Here is a 17,756-nt window from a genome sequence, read left to right as displayed (position 1 = left end):
ATTTATCCATTCACTATTAAACACCTAATGTGTGCAGGGCACTGTTCTAGGTACAGAGCCTTCTAAACATGAAAAATTTTATTTCCTCAAACTTCAAAAAAAAGAGGAAAACAATGACTTTCTTGATTTCCCATCTTGATGCATCTCTTCTTTTAAATGTGCTGATAAAATTCTACCCCGAACGCGTTTGTCAGGACGATAAAGGGAGCGAGAGTAACTCAAGCTCAGAGGAAGAACGGAGGGTCACTACCAGAATTATCCGCCGACGTTTGATTATAAAGGTATCCCACAGTTGCATTGGTGTGGGGGACTCTGCTAGACTTGAGGGAAGTTCCTTCCTAGTTGATTTTTGTATTTAGCATGTCTTGCTTTTAAAAAAAATAGTTAGATTAACCGTCCCTGAAAGTCTAGGAATACTAAAATCGCCGTGTTGCATGGTAGAGTGTTTCTATCTTTGCCAACGTGTGACCTTTGGCAATAAGTATCTTCGGAAGACCTCGGCATTTGGGTTAGACATGTTTTTTGAGGTGTGCTGGATTGCGTGAAAAACTAATGCGTCTTGGAGAGAGAGGTAGCTTAATGGAATTCAGGACTGATGTCACAGAATGCCTGCCCAAATTTGGGAGGAATATGATTAGGACCGAAGAATGCAACTCTTTCCTTCTTGGTCCCAAATACCTATTGCTTATACTTTTAGCTTGAGAGATGACAGTCAGGCCTTCATTAATTACAGGCTTATGGAAAAGGTATAGGGGAGCCCTGACATGTGACATAGTGAAAGTCAGGAAAGCTTTCCATATGTGTGTGTATGTAAATATATACATATAAATGTGTATATGTATCTATATGTATATGTGTGTATACATATATATATGTATATATGTATGTATGCATGTATGTATGTATGTATACACACACACACACACGCAGATAGTCTTCCAAAGGATCAGCTGTGTCCTATGTCAAACGGGAAAGTGACCCTGAGGGGGTAGAGGGGACACTTAGCTGCTATAAGAGAACTAAAGTCACCCAAACCTAGGTGCTGTTAGAGTCTAGTTTAAGATGTTGTGGAGGGACCTTGCTGAATTTAGATACTACCTGGACTTTATCCTTAAACACGTCAAGGCCCAGTGAAATACTTCTTCCTGCCTATAATCAGCTGAATGGCCTTTAGAGATAATATTGTCATGATTAGAGAATGTGGAGAAATAAAGGGATATTTTCAACAAAGCTTTGTATGGAACAGTGCATGGCATTCCTACATTCACATATATGTGTGTTGAGATATACATATGTGTGTATGCATGTGTTCGTGTATGTATATATTTACATACATGTGTGTAAACTAATCTGCATATAAGGACCCTCCAGATGACACATTGACTTAGTTTTCTTTTATCCATGTTTTTGTATTTTTAGTTGTTTTGTTAAATATTTCCCAGTTACATTTTAATTTGATTCAGACCACACTCAGGTCCATATACATAGACACATATGGGCCATCTGTGTGACCCTTCTGTTGTAGGAGGTCTTCAATGGGCCTTCCTCCCAGGGAGATGGGCCTGTTCCATGCTCTGTGTGTTCAGAGGCTGAAGACCTTGCCGGGTGGTGGTTTTTATAAAGGATAGATTAATAGCAGAGAGCAACGTCCCAGATTTGTCTTTGGACAGTGAGTTCTTTCAAAGACTTCTAGAATAATAAGGGAGAAAATAAGCCATCCTCTGAAATCTCATGTGGGAAGAAATATATCGAGGAAGATTCCCAAATTAACCTCAGGGCAGAGGAGGCCTTCTTCCACCATCAGGAGGCAGCTTCCTGCCCAATTTTACACAAGCAAAGCCCAATTATTAGTGTCTGAAATACCTGACCTGTCATACTAACCCACAGTGAGACAGTTGGAAAAATGAGGATTTAGAGCTAGAAGGAGACAGATCGCCTCCTCTGTCTCTCCCTCATTTTACTGACGAGGAAGCTGAGACGTTGAGTCGCAGGGATTTGCTCTAAATCACAGTTAAAAAGCCCATGACCATGTTCAAGGTCAGGCCCTTGGTCTCCAAATCCTGCTCTTCTTTACCTTTGCTTACTCATACAGTGCCTGGCACATAGTAGGTGCTTCAAAAATGCCCACTGATTGGTTGAATCCATATGACTATTACACATTGGAATTCTTTACCTCATCAACACGTAACTGCTTTAAGGCTCCATGATTTCACCAGTGTAGGTTTGAACCACACTCTGCTGTAAAAGACAGTCATAATGAGTGGCTGCATTTAAAAGAGTTAATTAGCTGGGGAGGGGGCCCAACCTTCTGGTGATGAGGCTGTCTGGACACAGCTTAGCTGTACCTAGGATTTCCGGTTAATGGATGCCTCCTGTTTCATTACCTGATTGCCAAAATTGAAACCATTACCAAGACCATACAGAATTACAGAGCATCAGAGCTGGAAGGGACCTTAGAGGTCATCTAGTACAGGAACTCAGCCTGCATCATTTCCAACAACCCACATTGAAGGCCTCGAGGGAGGGGAAGCCCACAATGCCCCAAGGCAGCGCTTCCATGAAGGGAGCCCAGGATCAGCTCTTCACTGTCATAGGTCCCCAGAGGAGCATAGTAACACACAGATCAACTCTTTGAAACATGGAGCCCTGCATGGTACATTTTGGAGGCAATATCTGACACTTGGGTCTCTGGGTGATTCGAAGGTGGCTGGAAGAGTGAACTCTGGAGTCCAAAGACCTTGGTTCAGATCCCGCCTCTGATGTTTATCACCTGCGTGACCTTGACTGAGTCATCAAACACCTCTAGGCTTTAGCTTCCTCCTCTGTAAAATGAAGGGTCTGGACTAGATGGCCTCTGAGGTCACCTCTAGCTCCGTGTTATTAATTAACAGGTATTTATTAAGTACCTGCTATATACCAGGCACTGTGCTAGGCACGGGGGATATAAAGACAAAATTGTCCCTGCCTTCAAGGAGATTCTATTGAATCTCTTGTTCCGTGATCCTCCGACCTTCGGGCCGATCATCAGATGAGTAGAACTGTTAAGGAATAGATATTTCTCAGAGAGAACAGTGATTGAGCGGGTTTTAGGCCCCAGGAATGGCTTAACATTTTCAAAAATATAAATGTCTGTTTAGAATCGTACCCACAAGAAGCAGGCTAGTATTCTTCATGTTCCTCTTTTTGCATTTCACTTGTAAATTTGGAAAGGGAAGTGGGCATGTGTTTTGATCTATAATTGGGAGGACAGTACATTATAAGTTTTGTGATTTCTTTGGTGGGGACACTCCCTCCACCAGCCCAGATCAATCAGTCAACAAGCATTTATTAAATTCTCATCATCATTATTATTGAAGCCTCTGGGAGGAGAGAGAGTAGCATAGAAGTCTCCGTTGTTCGTGGCTCTCTCCTGTGGACCACCTCCAGGTGATGTGACCTAGGCGGTTTTGGATGGTGGACCCTGAATCCAGCCTCGCCTCAGTGCCACAAGGAGGCTTCAGAACATCAGAGCGGCAGGAGAAACCCCAACAAATTAGAAATAGCTACAGTTCTGATTAGGCTTGGTATGTGTAAATACATCAAGTCAGTTTAATTGCCATCAGAGTCTTGTGTTTTAGAATGTTTGGGGAGGAAACTTGCCCAGTGATTTCATTTTAAATTGAGATATGAGACACGGAGTCACTATAAAGATAATATTGTTTGCTTGCTCAGCTGCCCACTACCTTGACCGCAATGGTATTTAACCAGTGCCTGGCTTAGAAAGGAATCCATTTTTCCCCTTAGGCCTATGTTCCTTTTTAAACAGATCAGCATTATCTTGCAGTGACTGTAGATAGAAGCCCATGAGTGACCTGAGTCATGGGCTAGATATGGAGGGAGGCATCAGAACATCAGAGCGGCATTTCTTGCAGTGGGTAGCCATGTTCTTTTTCACTGTAACATGGATGACCTTCCATTCACCTCCATCTAAAAACCTAGAATTTTAGGGCTGGCAGAGACCTTAGAGATGACCTTATTCAGACCCCTTATTTTGCCCCAGGGAAACTGAGACCCAGAGTTGGTGGCTTCCCAAAGGAGCAGAACCAGGCCCTCGAACTCCATATCTGACATTCTTTGCCCTAGTACAAGGGGGTCTTTTTCTAGGATCCATGAACTTTTTGTTTTAATGTTTTGATAACTATATTTCAACATAATCGGTTTCTTTTCCAATCCTTTGTGTATTATTTTGTGCATACAAGGATATCATTCTGAGAAGGGATCCATAGGTTTCACCAGCCCATCACAGGTGGCATATAGGACATATAAAACGTCAAGGGCCCCCACCCTATTGCCAAGGTGTCCTGACTGCCCTCCCAAGTCCAATGACCTTCCCATGGTACCACATTATAACATAAGGACAGAGATTTATATTTGAAAGGGAACTCAGAGGTCATAGGGTCTAATTCCATCATTTTACAGATGAGTCTCCCAGAAGCCAAAGGGTTTGTTTGACGTCACGCAGATGGTCATAGCAGAGCTAAGATGTGAACTCAGGCCCTCTTATCCCTAGTGCAGAGCCCTCTGCAAAGCAGATGGAAACATAGTGGAAATATTTGCTAAATAAGTGACCTCTAGGATGAGGGCCAAACCAAGAAGCGGTCCCCCTACTACCTCTTCTTTCAGGTACCTCACAAGGTGCTTGTGAGGAACTAAGTGCTATATAAGAAATATTAAAATTAATTACCATAATTGTCATCATCACTAGGTCTGGTCAATAGGCTGGTCATAGAATTGCTTCGCCATAGTGAGCCTACACTGTCATCTCACCTCAAGTGACTTGATCCAAGTCTTGCCAAAATCCAGATGACCAGTGTCGTCAACCTCCTCAACCTACCAGCCTTGTAGTGCTGTCAAAAAAAGAATACAGGATTAGTCTGGTGTGTCCTGTTCTTATAAAATCTTTGCTGATTCACTGAGATCTCCCCTCATGTGTCTATATGCAGAGACGATAAGAAACGTATGTGCTCGAGCAAGTCATTCAAATACCAAACAGATTTTGGTAAGACTTGCACTTAACTTGGGTTCAAACAAGCTGCAGTGTGGCTGTATAGAGCCCTGGGCTTGGAGTCAGCAGACAGGTTCGAATCCTTTCTGGGCTCTGTGACCTTGAGAAAATCACTTTCAGGTTTCTCACCTTTAAAATGAGGAGTTTAGGTCCTGAGGCCGAGACAAGTTATTTGAGTTGATCAGATGATAAAAGAAGGTGAGTTTGAGCACCTAGGGAGAAGTGCCCAGGGAGAGAGCAGGAAGAGCACTCCATTTGGAGTCTGAGGACATGGGTTCAAATTCTGACTCTGCTGTTTGCCACCAGTGTGACCTTGAACAAATCTTCATCCTTCTCCAGATTTAAGAGAATCAAGCTAGAATGAGGCTAGATTGCTGGTCCCATTGCACAGGTTTTAAAAGAGAATGGTGCATGGAACATCAGTCAGCTTGGCAGTTTTAGTTCCTTTTTTATTCAATTTAGAAACCATAATTGAGCTCCTACTGCATGCAAGGCAATCACTAAGAGTTTATTATCACAGAAATGGAAGGAATCTTGAGAGACTTGGCAGCCAGACAGTTGCTAACATAATAGCAGATAAAGAATGACTAAGTCACCTCCAGAAGGGACCATTTCATGAGTAACCCATCTCTGGGTTCGACAGCAGTGAGTGTCAGATTCCCCAGTCTCTGTGGGCCACTAGATAAAGCACTGAACTTGGAGTAGGGAAGGTCTGAGTTTGAGACCCGCCTCAGATACTTCCTAGCTGTGGAACTCTGGGCAAGTCACTAACCTCTCAACTTCAGTTGATCCATAAAATGGAGACAAGAATAACACCTACCTCACCGAGTCCTGGTATCAAGTGAGGTGGTAAATGTAAAGCACTGTGCCACTTAGAGAGATGTATACATGTTTATTGTTATTAAATAATAACAATAATGCACAAGCTAGCTAATTCCCAGGATATAATTTCCCAAATCTTTACAAGTTTTTTTTTCAGAACCTTCTCTGTTTGCCCATGTTTTTTCCCCTGATTAATTTGCACCTTTCAAGGAGAAAAAAGATTTTAAAAGTGAGAAAAATGCATAGGACCTTGCCGTAGTTGGGGTATTATAAAAACACAAAAACAGATTTCACAGTAAGGACAAAGTTTTCTCTTCAGAGGGGTGATGTGACAGCTCTCAGTTCTGGCTGAAGCTGTTAGATGTTTCTTTACAAATTAAGTAATTTGATTTAAGAGGTATGGGGTTAGGAAAGTGGAACAGACTGGGTATCAGGACGCCTAAATCCAGTTCTCCCATTATCTTTCTGACCACAGGTAACTCACTTTCTGGGTCTCAGTTTCCTTGTCTGCAGAATGAGGGGGTTGGACCCTGCTGATTTCTGAAATCTCTCTCAGCTCTGTGCCCTATGGTCCTGTTGTCCAATTGGTTTCTAAGGGCCCTCCTAGTTCTTTCGTCTCTAATTTGACGATTCTTATTCTGTCCCCATCAGATTCTATATCCTTGCTTCTTGTAGCTAATCCTCCTTCCTGCCCCTGTATAAGAGCGTATGTTTTCAGTGCTGCCTACAGTCATGGAACCAGAGACCCTAACACCCTAACATTATAGAAATGTTCCATGATGCTCAGAGTAGGGAAATCTTCCCAATGCTCAATCAGTGGCTTCTCAGAACCACTTTGTGTGCTACAAATATTTGGTTGATGTCTCCATATGTTTTCCCTGGAGTATTAAATGCATTTCATAGTCCATCTTATTTCTTAAATTCTGGCAGTGCATGTGTATGGCATGTGGAGTGATGTGGAGCTCCCTAAGTACAGATTTGGTTTGGTTGCTAACCTCTATGACACATTCTTTAGGGAGAGGAAGCAAAAAACATTCCTGGTGAGTCTGTTACAGAAGAACAGTTTACTGACGAAGAAGGCGCCATCATCACGAGAAAAGTAATGACCGCTGGGGTTTTGTGATGCCCTTGCTACTCAGATTTTCTGCATTCAGAAAAAAAAGTGCTTGACTTTTTTTGCTGTTTTATCTTTATCAATGGGAGAAAAATCTGTTTTCCCTTATTGATCCCCACAGATCACGCGGAAGGTAGTAAGACGTATCGCTTTACCACAAGAGTCGCCATTTGGTGAAATGGTAATGGCGGGTGCTGACCATGAGGGGGGAAAGGTCAAGGACTAACTAAGGATTGTGTGAATGACCTCACCCATGTGGCTGAAAGACTGGGCTTTCCCGGTGTGGCACAATGGAATTGTTTCGTCTTTGACAAGGGAAGCAAGAATGGGCTTTTCTGCTTAAAGTTCTTCGAGAATTCCATCTCCATTCAGCTAAAGACAGAAAGATGGGGTTCTCTTTAAACAAACAAACAAACAAAAAAGGAGCCTTAATTAAACTGCTTTGGCTGTTCCTGTGTGTGCTTAGCATGGTGCCCAGCACAGAGGAGGCTCTTAATAAATGTTGATTGCTTGGTGCAGGCATTGAGAGTGATAGCTTCTTCCCTACCAGCTTTCCTGGGAATAGACATATGAGGAAATTTGGGGTTTTGTAAGATGGAAACATAAGAAAACAGAATAATAGCAAACATAACATGGAACGTCAGCCCAACAGAGGAACTTCACAGGATGGATTCCTGGAAGACCCATCTTCAGTTTACCTGCCGTTGGAACTTGACTTGACTTGACAGGAGAGTGAAGCGCCAGCTCTCACTTAAAGTCTGTCTCTGGCTTTATTTCAAGACTCCCTTTTCTCATAGTGCCACCTCTTCCTTAGCATTCTACATACTGTATTTCATTGATATAGGGAAATCCCAAGGAGGAAATTTCTTTTACTGGTACAGATCGAAACTTCTTCAATGTATGGTCTTAGCGGATGTTCTTGACCTTGGGTCTGTGAATTTTCTTTTAATATACTTAGATAACTATGTTTCAATAATGTAATCTCCTGTGTTTTATTTTATGCATTTAAAAATATTGCTCTGAAAACAATAAAAAAATGTATTGCTCCAAGAAGAAGGTCCCAAGGCTTCTCCAGATGGCTTCAAGTGTTCCCGATACAAGCTAGGTTAAGAACACCTGTCTCAGAGAGCTGCCTGGGTTACCAAGATTTTAAGTATCTTGCTCAGGGTCACTCAGCCAAGATATACCAGAGGCCGGGTATCCTTGTCTCCAGAGCCAGCTCTTTGTCGTCTCTACTCTCTCCATAAGCCACTATTTCTATACCAATGAAATGATAATACCAATGGAGACGAGGGGAAGGCTACAGTGACTCAAGGTAGCAATGAATAGAACATTTATCATTAAAAAGTAGAGGGGAAAGGAACTACTCAGCATTTTCCCTTATAATGTTGTAAAGAGTGAATGTCTATAGTTCATAAATTTGTTTCTGAGACATATTCTTTGATAAGTGGTACTGTGTAGCTGGAGGTCTAGCCTTGGAGTCAGGAAGACCCAAGTTCAAGTCTCATCTCTTACAAATACTGAACAAGTGATCCTGCGCAATATGCTCAAGGTCAGCTTGGCAGTGCCCTAGATGAAGCTGTCAGCTACAGAATGTGTGCAGCTCCATAATGGTAGAGAGCATTCCCACCTCAGGAATTCCCTCACTGATGAAATAATGGGACCAGAACAGGGGAAAGAAATGGTAAGATGAAAATGAACAAAAACTTCTAGTGGCATTATGGGAAAAGAACCCTCGCCTAAAGAGGGTTGGAAGAAGTGGGAGGTTTTAATAATCCCATGCGCTTGGGAAGGGAGGAGGGAACATCCCTTAAATCCATATTGGTTCATTGTTTTGTGGTACTTATTCTTAATGAGCACTTACTGAATATTTCAGCACAGTAGGAAAAGGTTTCTCTACTGGGGCTGCTCCAGAAAACACAACTTGGCAATATTTGGGGGCTGGGGATGGTTTTCTTCCAACTTAGCCATATACAGAGAGCATACCAGGAGTTTTCTTTTCATCACTAACCTACTCACTTTAAAGGAATGCTTGCCATAAAACAGAAATGGGTTGGCATTTTGACGGCACTCTATCCCATATTGTTGGAGCTATGCAAAGCAATTAAGGCAATGGACTGTGCAGAGTTTGGGAAGTGGCGTGATGGAGTGATTGAAACCGCTTTTAATTATCCTAATACAGCCTCGTGGGACTCATGGGGAAGCTCTGGTTTATAACTCCAAACTTGTTCTGCATAAAATCTTAATGAGCACATTCTCTTTAAAGCAGGGAGAAGGTTATAAGGTGAAGACAAAGAAAGAAATCCGCCCTGTAGAAAAGAAGAGCCACTCATAACGGCAGGACAGGAACGGTCAGTCAATGTTTTTCTTGAAATTTGCAACCTTATGAATTTATGAATGGGTGACGCCATTGTACCAATGGGAGGGGACCCAGTGGAGCTTGCCACTGAGCTCATGATTTAACAATAGAGAGTTATCTTCCCACTGAGTTTCTTCCTTCCTTCCTTCCCTTCTCTTCCTTTCCTTCTTTTTCTTCTTCCTTCCCTTTCCTTCCTTCTCTCCCTTCCTTCCTTCTCCCTCCTTTCTCTTCTCTTTCTTTTTCTTCCTTCCTTCCCTCCTTTCTTTCTTTCTTCCTTCCCTCCATTCCTTCTTCCTTCCTTTTCTTTTTCTCTCTCATTTTTCCTTCCTTTCTTTTGCTCTCTTTCTCCTTTCTTTTCTCCTTTTCTTTTTTCCTTTCTTTCTTTTCTTCTTTCTTTCCTTCTTCCTTTCTTCCTTCCTTTTTTAAATAAATCCATAGGGAGTCTGATTATTCTCTCTTTCCTTGGAAGAGTAAACAAAGGAACTACAAAGTTCATTTAATGATATTCACCCCCCCATATTTATGATATTGCCAGCTGAGCCCTGAAATGTCTTTGTCATTTGTTTCATGGCCCATAAACTCCTCCCAAATTAGACATGCCTCTTAAGAGCAAATGATGTGTGTCAAGAGAGATGGAATCCTTATTTTTTTAATGGTCCCCTTCTCTCAGGGATCTTCATCTTGTGAAGAAATCCAATCACCTAATGAAATTTAGCAGGCTGACTGAATATTTGGCCACCCACAATTCCCACAAAATAGTTCTTGTGATTTGTATCGATCCATCTTTGGCATTTTTACAGATCAGCAACTAGTGGCTTTGTTTCTATTGAAATAAAACTAAAGGCATGTCTGAATCAAATTTTCATTGTAATCACTTTGTACTGTTTTCTTTAGTTTATATAAAGTCAGGCTTGTTGAAAAGGATGTTTAGTGTACCAAGTTTATTGGTACATGGAGTGCTAGGCCCTTCACCTGTTGGGTGTGTCCAGCTCATGGTACAGCATCAGGCTAGTTGAGAGGAATGGTCCATGTGGAATTGGGGAGTTTTGTATGTGATATTTAATAGTCTGTTTTAATATGTCATTTTCATCTCATTTTAGTACTTTATTACTGCTCTTATTTGCAGCATGATTTTATACAAGAACATTTATTAAGCAATTAAGTGATTATTCATAATAAGGATAAGGATAGGAACTGGACGTTACCAATTGTCTTAGTTACCTAAAGCACCAAGAGGTTGTGATGTGCCCAGGGTTTGACACAAGTGGGTGTCAGAAACAGAATGTGAACCCAGATATTCCTAACTCCAGTCCAGTGCTCACCCCATTTGCCACACTGTCCAGTCATTGTGCTTGCCATGGGGTCTGGCCCGTAGTAAGTGCCTCATAAATGCTTGTGGTCTCTTTCACTGGTCTACCTGAAGCTGAGACTTGCCTGAAATGTCTGTAAGTATCTCGTGTTATGGAACTGCTTTGTCCTTCCAAAGGACTCCACAAATACAGAAGTGACACTTTCTTTTATTTTTAACCCCAACCCTGAATGCCTTATGAATAATACCACTTCTCCCTTTTGCAGAGCTGGCCCCTGAACAACCAGGCTAGATTAGAACAGGAGGGAGAAACCTAGGCTGCACCGATTTCAATCTGAAATGAAAAATAGCCACAGGGGTTCCAAAAGGGAAATGAGCAGGGCAGACAGGCTGGAAGTTCAACTCCACACGACTCTATGGCTGCTCACTTTCCATGAGGGTTTCTGGGATTCTGGCCCAGGAACACGGCGGCAGTCTCAGCACTGAATGGGGGCCCGAGAAGAAAGTCAATGGGCTGGTGACACCGTCAGAGCTTTGAGAGCACAACTGGCTGCCTTCGTGTGGGAATCAATTTTTTTTTTCCCTAAAATAAGTGAAACCATGGAATGCTGCCCAATGTCACCAGCATTCATCTGCTGCCATTGATTATTAAGTGTTCTCATCTTTGTTATACAAGTCATTGTTTCACATCTAAAGCGTGATCACTGGAGGTTTCTGCAAAGCTGACAACTGGTTTGAAAGGATTTCATGAAGAGATTTACAGATGAGGAAACTTAGACCCCAAGAAATTAGGTGACTTGTTTGCCAGCACTGAAGGAATAAAGAAGAGAATCAGGATTCTAATCCAAACTCTGACGCCAAATCGTGTACTCTTGACTCTATACCCAGTGTTTAGCTCAGTGACTGGTACATAGTAGGTTTTATTAATTGTTTATTTATTGAGTTTCACCTTTCTAAAGCCACTGGCCTCATTCATGGGGAGATATGACCCCAAAGTAAATCTCTACTAGAATTACCAGGATAGAGACAAAAGACAGACATGTTATCCACTCATTAGGCAGCTGGGCCAGTCAACTAAAACTTGCTAAGTGCCTACTGTGTGCCAGGCATTGTCCTGAGCTCTGGGATTACAAAGAAAAGCAAAGAATTTGCAGTCTAATGGGAGAGGCAACATGCAAATAACTATGTACAAATAAGATATACATGGGATAAATTAGAGATTATCAACAGAAGGAAGGCATTTATGAAAAAAATTGGGAGTTTTTATTAGGTCCCATATTCAAACAAAGTACACGAATATAATATGGCAGCCCCCAAAAGGTAATGTGATTTAAGGCGACCTTGAAAGGCCAGGATGAGGGAACTAGTATACCCAGTTTTACCCTGCTCTGGTCAGATCATGTCCCACCTGGCCTAGAGTGCCAGATGCTGCTTCTAAGGAAGGACATTGATAAGCTGCAAATCAACCAAAAATGGACAAGCAGGACCACAGAGTCACAGCATTTGAGAGTTGGAAGGGATTTCAATGGCCATAGAGCGAGTTTTCCTCTTTCTTGGTGGGTTTACTATAGATGAGATTCTCACTCAGGCATGGATTGGACTAGTGGGATTGTGAGGTTCCTCCTAACTCTGAGATATGGAATCATAAATGGGTAGGGAAATAAGAAAAACCAGAAAGGGGTGATGGATTGGGAGAATAGGAAAGAAGTCCAGAGGCCTGAGATTTCATTCAGCAGGAGGAAAGAATAGATTCAGTAGGTCTAAAGAAAGTAGGAAGATTGTAGTAGAAAGGGGGTTTCAGGCTCTTGAGCACTTCTCAGTGATGATGAGATTCAAGGCACCACTAAATCAGAGCAGAGGGAAGACGAAGAGGTCAGAGAATGGTGTTGATTAGATCTCAAAGTCATGGAGGATGTGGGCAGGAGATGGGGTTAGAGAAGAAGACTGTGTGAGCCGAGTACTGGCCACATGGAGGGAAGTGGGAGACTGGCCCAGAGATGGGGCAATAGGATAAGGCGTGTGGAGAAGCGATGGACGATGGGGATTTGAAAGAAGGAGATGGAATGAAGACGGCAGAGTGGAAGGTGGATGTGAGAGAAGAGGACCCGGTGAGTCCAGAAGGGAAGGAAGGGGAGAAGGAGCAACTCTCAGTGCCCAGAGTTGGCCACTGGCAGCATCGTTACCTGGTGAATGTGAGGAGGAGGAGAGGAGGAAGCAGATGTGTTCGTGAGGCTAGAAGACAGTTTGTTCCAAAGAGGAGAAATTCCACAAGGAAAATAACAACAATGAAAACTCCCCTCCTCATTACTATAATGCCTTCAAGTTTGCAAAGTACTTTTGTAGAATATGTTTTAGCTGGAAAGGAGCTTAGAGATACTTCCTCAAAACAATCCTGTAAAGTAGCTAACAGTGTAAGGACTGAACCTGGGATTTTATTAGTTTAGAGGGAACTCCCGGGTGAGAAAATTCGCTCTACCAAACCAGGTTGACACCTTCTCTACAGCTTCAGTCTTAGAGAGCTGCCTAACAGCACCCAGAGATTAAATGATCTGCCCAGGATCTCACATCCAGTAGGTGTCAGAGGTGGTGCTTGAACCCAGGTTTGCTTGGTTTTGAGGACAGCTCTCTATCCAACACACCGTTTTTTGCCTTTCAGATTGGAAGTGTGTGTGTGTCGTTCCCATCTTACAGATGTGAAAGCTGAGGCTGTAAGAGGCTAGTAGCCTCTTACTAGTTTCATACAGCCAATAAGTATGTAGGGTGAGAACAGAAGAGTTGAAGAGGGGAAATGAGAAGGGTTAAGTGGCAGATAGATTGTTTTGCTATCCTCTGTGCCTACTAGCACTGTGCCTCACAGATGTCAGGCGTTTAGTATGTTTATTGAATTTGCATTTGTTCAAACAAATGGGTTTAGAAAGCAGAGAGGAAGGAAGCAGGGAATCAGGACGTGGGCTTGAGGCATGGATGAGGAACGCAGGGAAGCTGGAGCCGAGAGGGAAGAATTTTGTCAGCGATGACTGGAGTGTTAGGCAACTCGGGTGTTACTCAGAATATTGGTGTGGGCTGTGCCTCTGAGCTTTGCTTCCCTGTGCTGCCCCGATTGGCCTCATTTCTACTGAGTAAGCTCCATTTTCATAAACACAATATCCATGAATCTTATAAATCGTTTATTCTTTAAGGAGTTCAAATGTGCTCCCTCTATCTTGTTCATTTTATCGATTTTCTCTGCAGATTCTTTCTTCATCCATAGTACAAAGGTCACTTTCATTCCCGCTCACCTGATGGGATCCAAATTCATGAGGTTTTCCTCTATACTAAGCCTTGAAATGAACCAAGGAGTATTTATTAAAATGCCTGTTATGTGCCAGTACTGTGCTCTAATACAAGTACAAAGAATGAAATCGTCCTACGCACCAGGGGCTTGCCCTCTAACTGGGAAGAGACAGTGTGTATATATATATATATATACATATACATATACATATATATAATATATTATATATTTATTTAAATATATATTTATGTGTGTGTATATATATATATATATATATATATACATATATATAAATGAACAGTGTAAATATCAGGAGAATTGTAGTTAGGAAAGGCAGGAGGGATGGTGGCTGAGAGGAAGCCTTATTGGAAAACTGTCTCCCATCTTCATGCGTTTGCTCATGCCGGAGCTACCAAGTCCCAAGAAGAGACTTTGCCAGCCCATATTGCTGCTAAGCTTCAGTTGTACATGTACGTCCACCAGTGACTAGCTGGCCATACCACACAGGCCAAGGCAGCTTAGATGCCCTGAATTCTGACTTGACAGGAAGCAGTACATCATGTTGGGTTTAAAAAAATGAAATGTAAAAAATAACAGATTTCAGAAGTGAAAACACCCACCCCCATCCGAAGCACAAATGGAGAAGTGTTCTTTTCCATATTTAGAATGTTTTCCCAAGTAACAGACTGTGCTGCCTGTCCTCCCCCAACTACTACAAGAAGTGGCTTGCTATCTGACTTGGCTCTTTTTAAAATGATTTCTTTGCTTTGGAGATCTGAGAGGCATATAAAACCAATAGAGGAAACAGTCAAAAACAACTGAGTCTTTTTCTAGCATTGTCTGTACCAAGGGACAATGATTTGAAATTTTCCTACTGGAACCCAAGTTGGATGAATGCTGCCTCCCTCTGTGTCTTTCCATCGAGTGGTTCTTTTGTTTCATAAAAGCATTTGGATGTTTTGCTGCTCATCGTGCATCTCAAACAATGTATACCTCACTCCACTTAGGCTTTCCAAAAAGCATATTTTTTTCATGCAGCATTATATTTCATGCAAAGCCCTTTGCCCATTACAAAAAAGTGCCTTCTCCACACTGGGATATTGGTCCCAAAGGCAAAGCAGCTAACAGCAGCAGGGCCAAACTATTTTGAACGTATTGCTAACAAGAAATGGATACATTTAGAGGAACTAATATCCTTCCTTATCCTTTGTATCATCTAAACTATCCCCACCCTAAGTGATTTAATACTAATAATTTTAAAGTATTCAGAACACATCTCTTTTCTTTTGTTTTTGAGGATAGAAATGTTTTCAAAATCTTAACTTCATTGCATTGGTATAAAAGGCACAAATGAAAGAGGAAATTAATGGTATTTCTATGGAGAAAAAGACAGAAGTAGGGCATTATTGTAGAGCATAATTAATAAGCTTGTTTCCAGGAAGAGGCGAGAGCTTAAAGAATTCCTCAACTTGACTTCTCTCCTGACTGCTGGGTTGTACCCCATGCCCACATAGGCCACCTTTACTTCTTGACACAGCTAACAGAACCATCCACTGTGGTGGGAATTTTGAAATGATAGAGTGGAAATTGCCAGCTCAATGTTGAGTGATTCCTTCCTTGACTAGTAACTGCCAGGCCAGTAATTTTCCTTCTCCTTCAAGATACCTTTCTTGAAATTTTTATTTATAATATTGCCTTTATCACTTTTCTAAGAAAATATAGGTGTGTGTATTGTAGATATGCATATATGATGTATGTGTGTGTATATACATATATATGCATATATATATGCACACATATAATGTTAGTTGTTTGAAAAATTATTAACTCCATGCCATTAGGTAAAGAAAAGGCCTTATTAGATGAAATGTGTGGTATCAGGCATGCATTCATTGGTTTTTCTTTTGACTTTGAATGACACCTAGAACAAGGTCATGTGCAAAAGCTATCCTCTCTCACTGATGGTTTTTCTTATCTTTCCACAGGAATATATGCTTTTACTGCCAGTATTCAAGAGAGAGAGTCTTGGAAGAAAAATCAACAGGAATTGGAAATCCACCCAGGAGAATGTCTGTGTGCGTGAATGTATGTGTGTGTGTGCACGCGTGTTTGCTGCTTCCACACATTAACCGCATGGTTTTTATGCAAAAAAAAAAAAAAGAGAGAGAGAGAGAGAAAAGAAAGGGAAAAAAAAGGAAAGAAAAGACACGCCCCACGCATTTTAATTTCGCATGAGCATGGAAATCCCCTCTCATTCCCGGGATCTGAGAGCGCACCATTCGTGACGCAGCACACACACAAGACGCTGACCACACTCTTACCAGCTTCGTTTAATATCATCACAGAAGACTGCAATTCCTGTGGCCAGATGGAATAGAAGACAAGATGACAGAAGTGATTGACACTCAGATGGCTAAATCCACAGCAGTTCGCCTTATTTGTCTTGGACCCAAACTGTCAGGGCATAAACACTGTTTGTTTCTTTTTTAAAACATCGGTAGTTTTGCTGTAAATAAATAACACTGTATAAATTCTAACAGAAAATAGAATAAATATGGATAAGGCACTGCCTCTTAGGACACAGATGAAATATCACAAATGCATTTAACAGACTAGGTGGTCCGGGGGGCTTCACCTATGGGGGAGACTTGGGGCCGGGGATGGGAGGGAGTGGGGATCTTCACTGATTCTTGTATATTAGCAATTATAATGTTTGTATATGCAAAACTGCTAGCTTGATTTTAAAAAAATCTTTAAAATCTGCTGCAAATTTAAATGATTCCCAAAATGAGGAATTCTGTAGTTCTGTGAAAATTTTTCTGCAGAGTACTAATATTTTGATGCATGTGTATCACCTTATTTTGATTAAAATCTTTTCCAATTTTGCAAACACTACAGTATACCGCGACACGAAAGAGGAGATTTTATCTGTAAACATAACGCCCTTCATCTAATATTTGTTGCTGTTGCCAATTTTTCAATGAAACCATCTAAAAAAAGGAACAAAAAAAAGAGACTACCATAGTTGCTTTTGGGGGAGGGGGGTGCTAACTGTTAACTGCTTACAAAGTGGGGTTAATGCTTGCAGCTTTAGAGAGGGGTTGGTGCTCAATAGAGGCACAAGTTTTGGTATTTAAAGAAAATGAACTGAACAGAAAATATTAGCTTATAGACTGGCAGCACGCTGTAAAATTATTACCGTCTTGTGTACTGGCGCTCAGATGTAGAATCTTCCAGCAAGCCAATCATCTGTAACCATTCTAGCACTGTAATATTAGGTTCTTAAGGCTGCTGTGTTTTAAGGGGCATTTTTATTTGGGTTTTGGTGAAATACTTTAATTTGTTGATTATATTCATATCAAAACAGCATTCATTGACAAATAGCTATAATGACATATGTATGAAAAAAACCACTGGATGACCTAGTTAATTATTTAAGCATAAAAATAAATTGTGTTAAAACTCTTCACTGATGCGTGCGTGCTCTGAAGTCTCCTTGTGCTTGCCTGGCCAAAGGTAATTATCACCTCCTGTTTTTGTTCATTTCGATCCCTCGTGACCAAAACCTCCATCGCAGCTCAGTACAGTGTAAAGAGCCCCAGCTCTGGAGTCACGGAGATGGGTTCAAATGCCGTTTCTGATAGGGCGGCTCACTTCCCTCAGTTTCCCCATCTGTAAAATGAGGTTGGACCTCTGGGGTCCCCCCAGCTCTATGATCCGACAAAGTTGAGTATGTGATTTGCCTAGCTTTACCATCTGCCCCAATTCCACTGAATGTATCTCAAAATGAAGCCAGTCTCCAGTTTTCCATTTGATCATTCCAGAACAAGCACC

The 17,756-nt window shown here is 41.6% G+C and overlaps 1 protein-coding gene across 2 annotated transcripts in view; it reads left to right on the top strand.

Annotated features, from left to right (window-relative positions):
• The window catches only part of ANK3 (ankyrin 3), a 275,643-nt gene extending 258,248 nt beyond the window's left edge, over positions 1-17,395 (top strand). Inside the window, exons 46-50 of one of the 2 annotated variants that reach the window (XM_036769578.1) lie at positions 195-281; positions 6,882-6,965; positions 7,102-7,161; positions 9,247-9,331; positions 15,908-17,395. In XM_036769578.1, coding sequence (XP_036625473.1) covers positions 195-281; positions 6,882-6,965; positions 7,102-7,161; positions 9,247-9,315 — 300 coding nt within the window. In that variant the 3' untranslated portion in view covers positions 9,316-9,331; positions 15,908-17,395. The remainder of the gene's footprint in view (positions 1-194; positions 282-6,881; positions 6,966-7,101; positions 7,162-9,246; positions 9,332-15,907) is intronic. The other variant, XM_036769579.1, reaches the window with a different exon arrangement.
• Positions 17,396-17,756: the final 361 nt, after the last annotated feature.

Source organism: Trichosurus vulpecula, chromosome 8, assembly GCF_011100635.1.
Source record: "Trichosurus vulpecula isolate mTriVul1 chromosome 8, mTriVul1.pri, whole genome shotgun sequence".
Taxonomy (NCBI): domain Eukaryota; kingdom Metazoa; phylum Chordata; class Mammalia; order Diprotodontia; family Phalangeridae; genus Trichosurus; species Trichosurus vulpecula.
The sequence above is the reverse complement of the archived record's forward strand: the minus strand, read 5'-3'. Positions and strand labels throughout refer to the sequence as shown.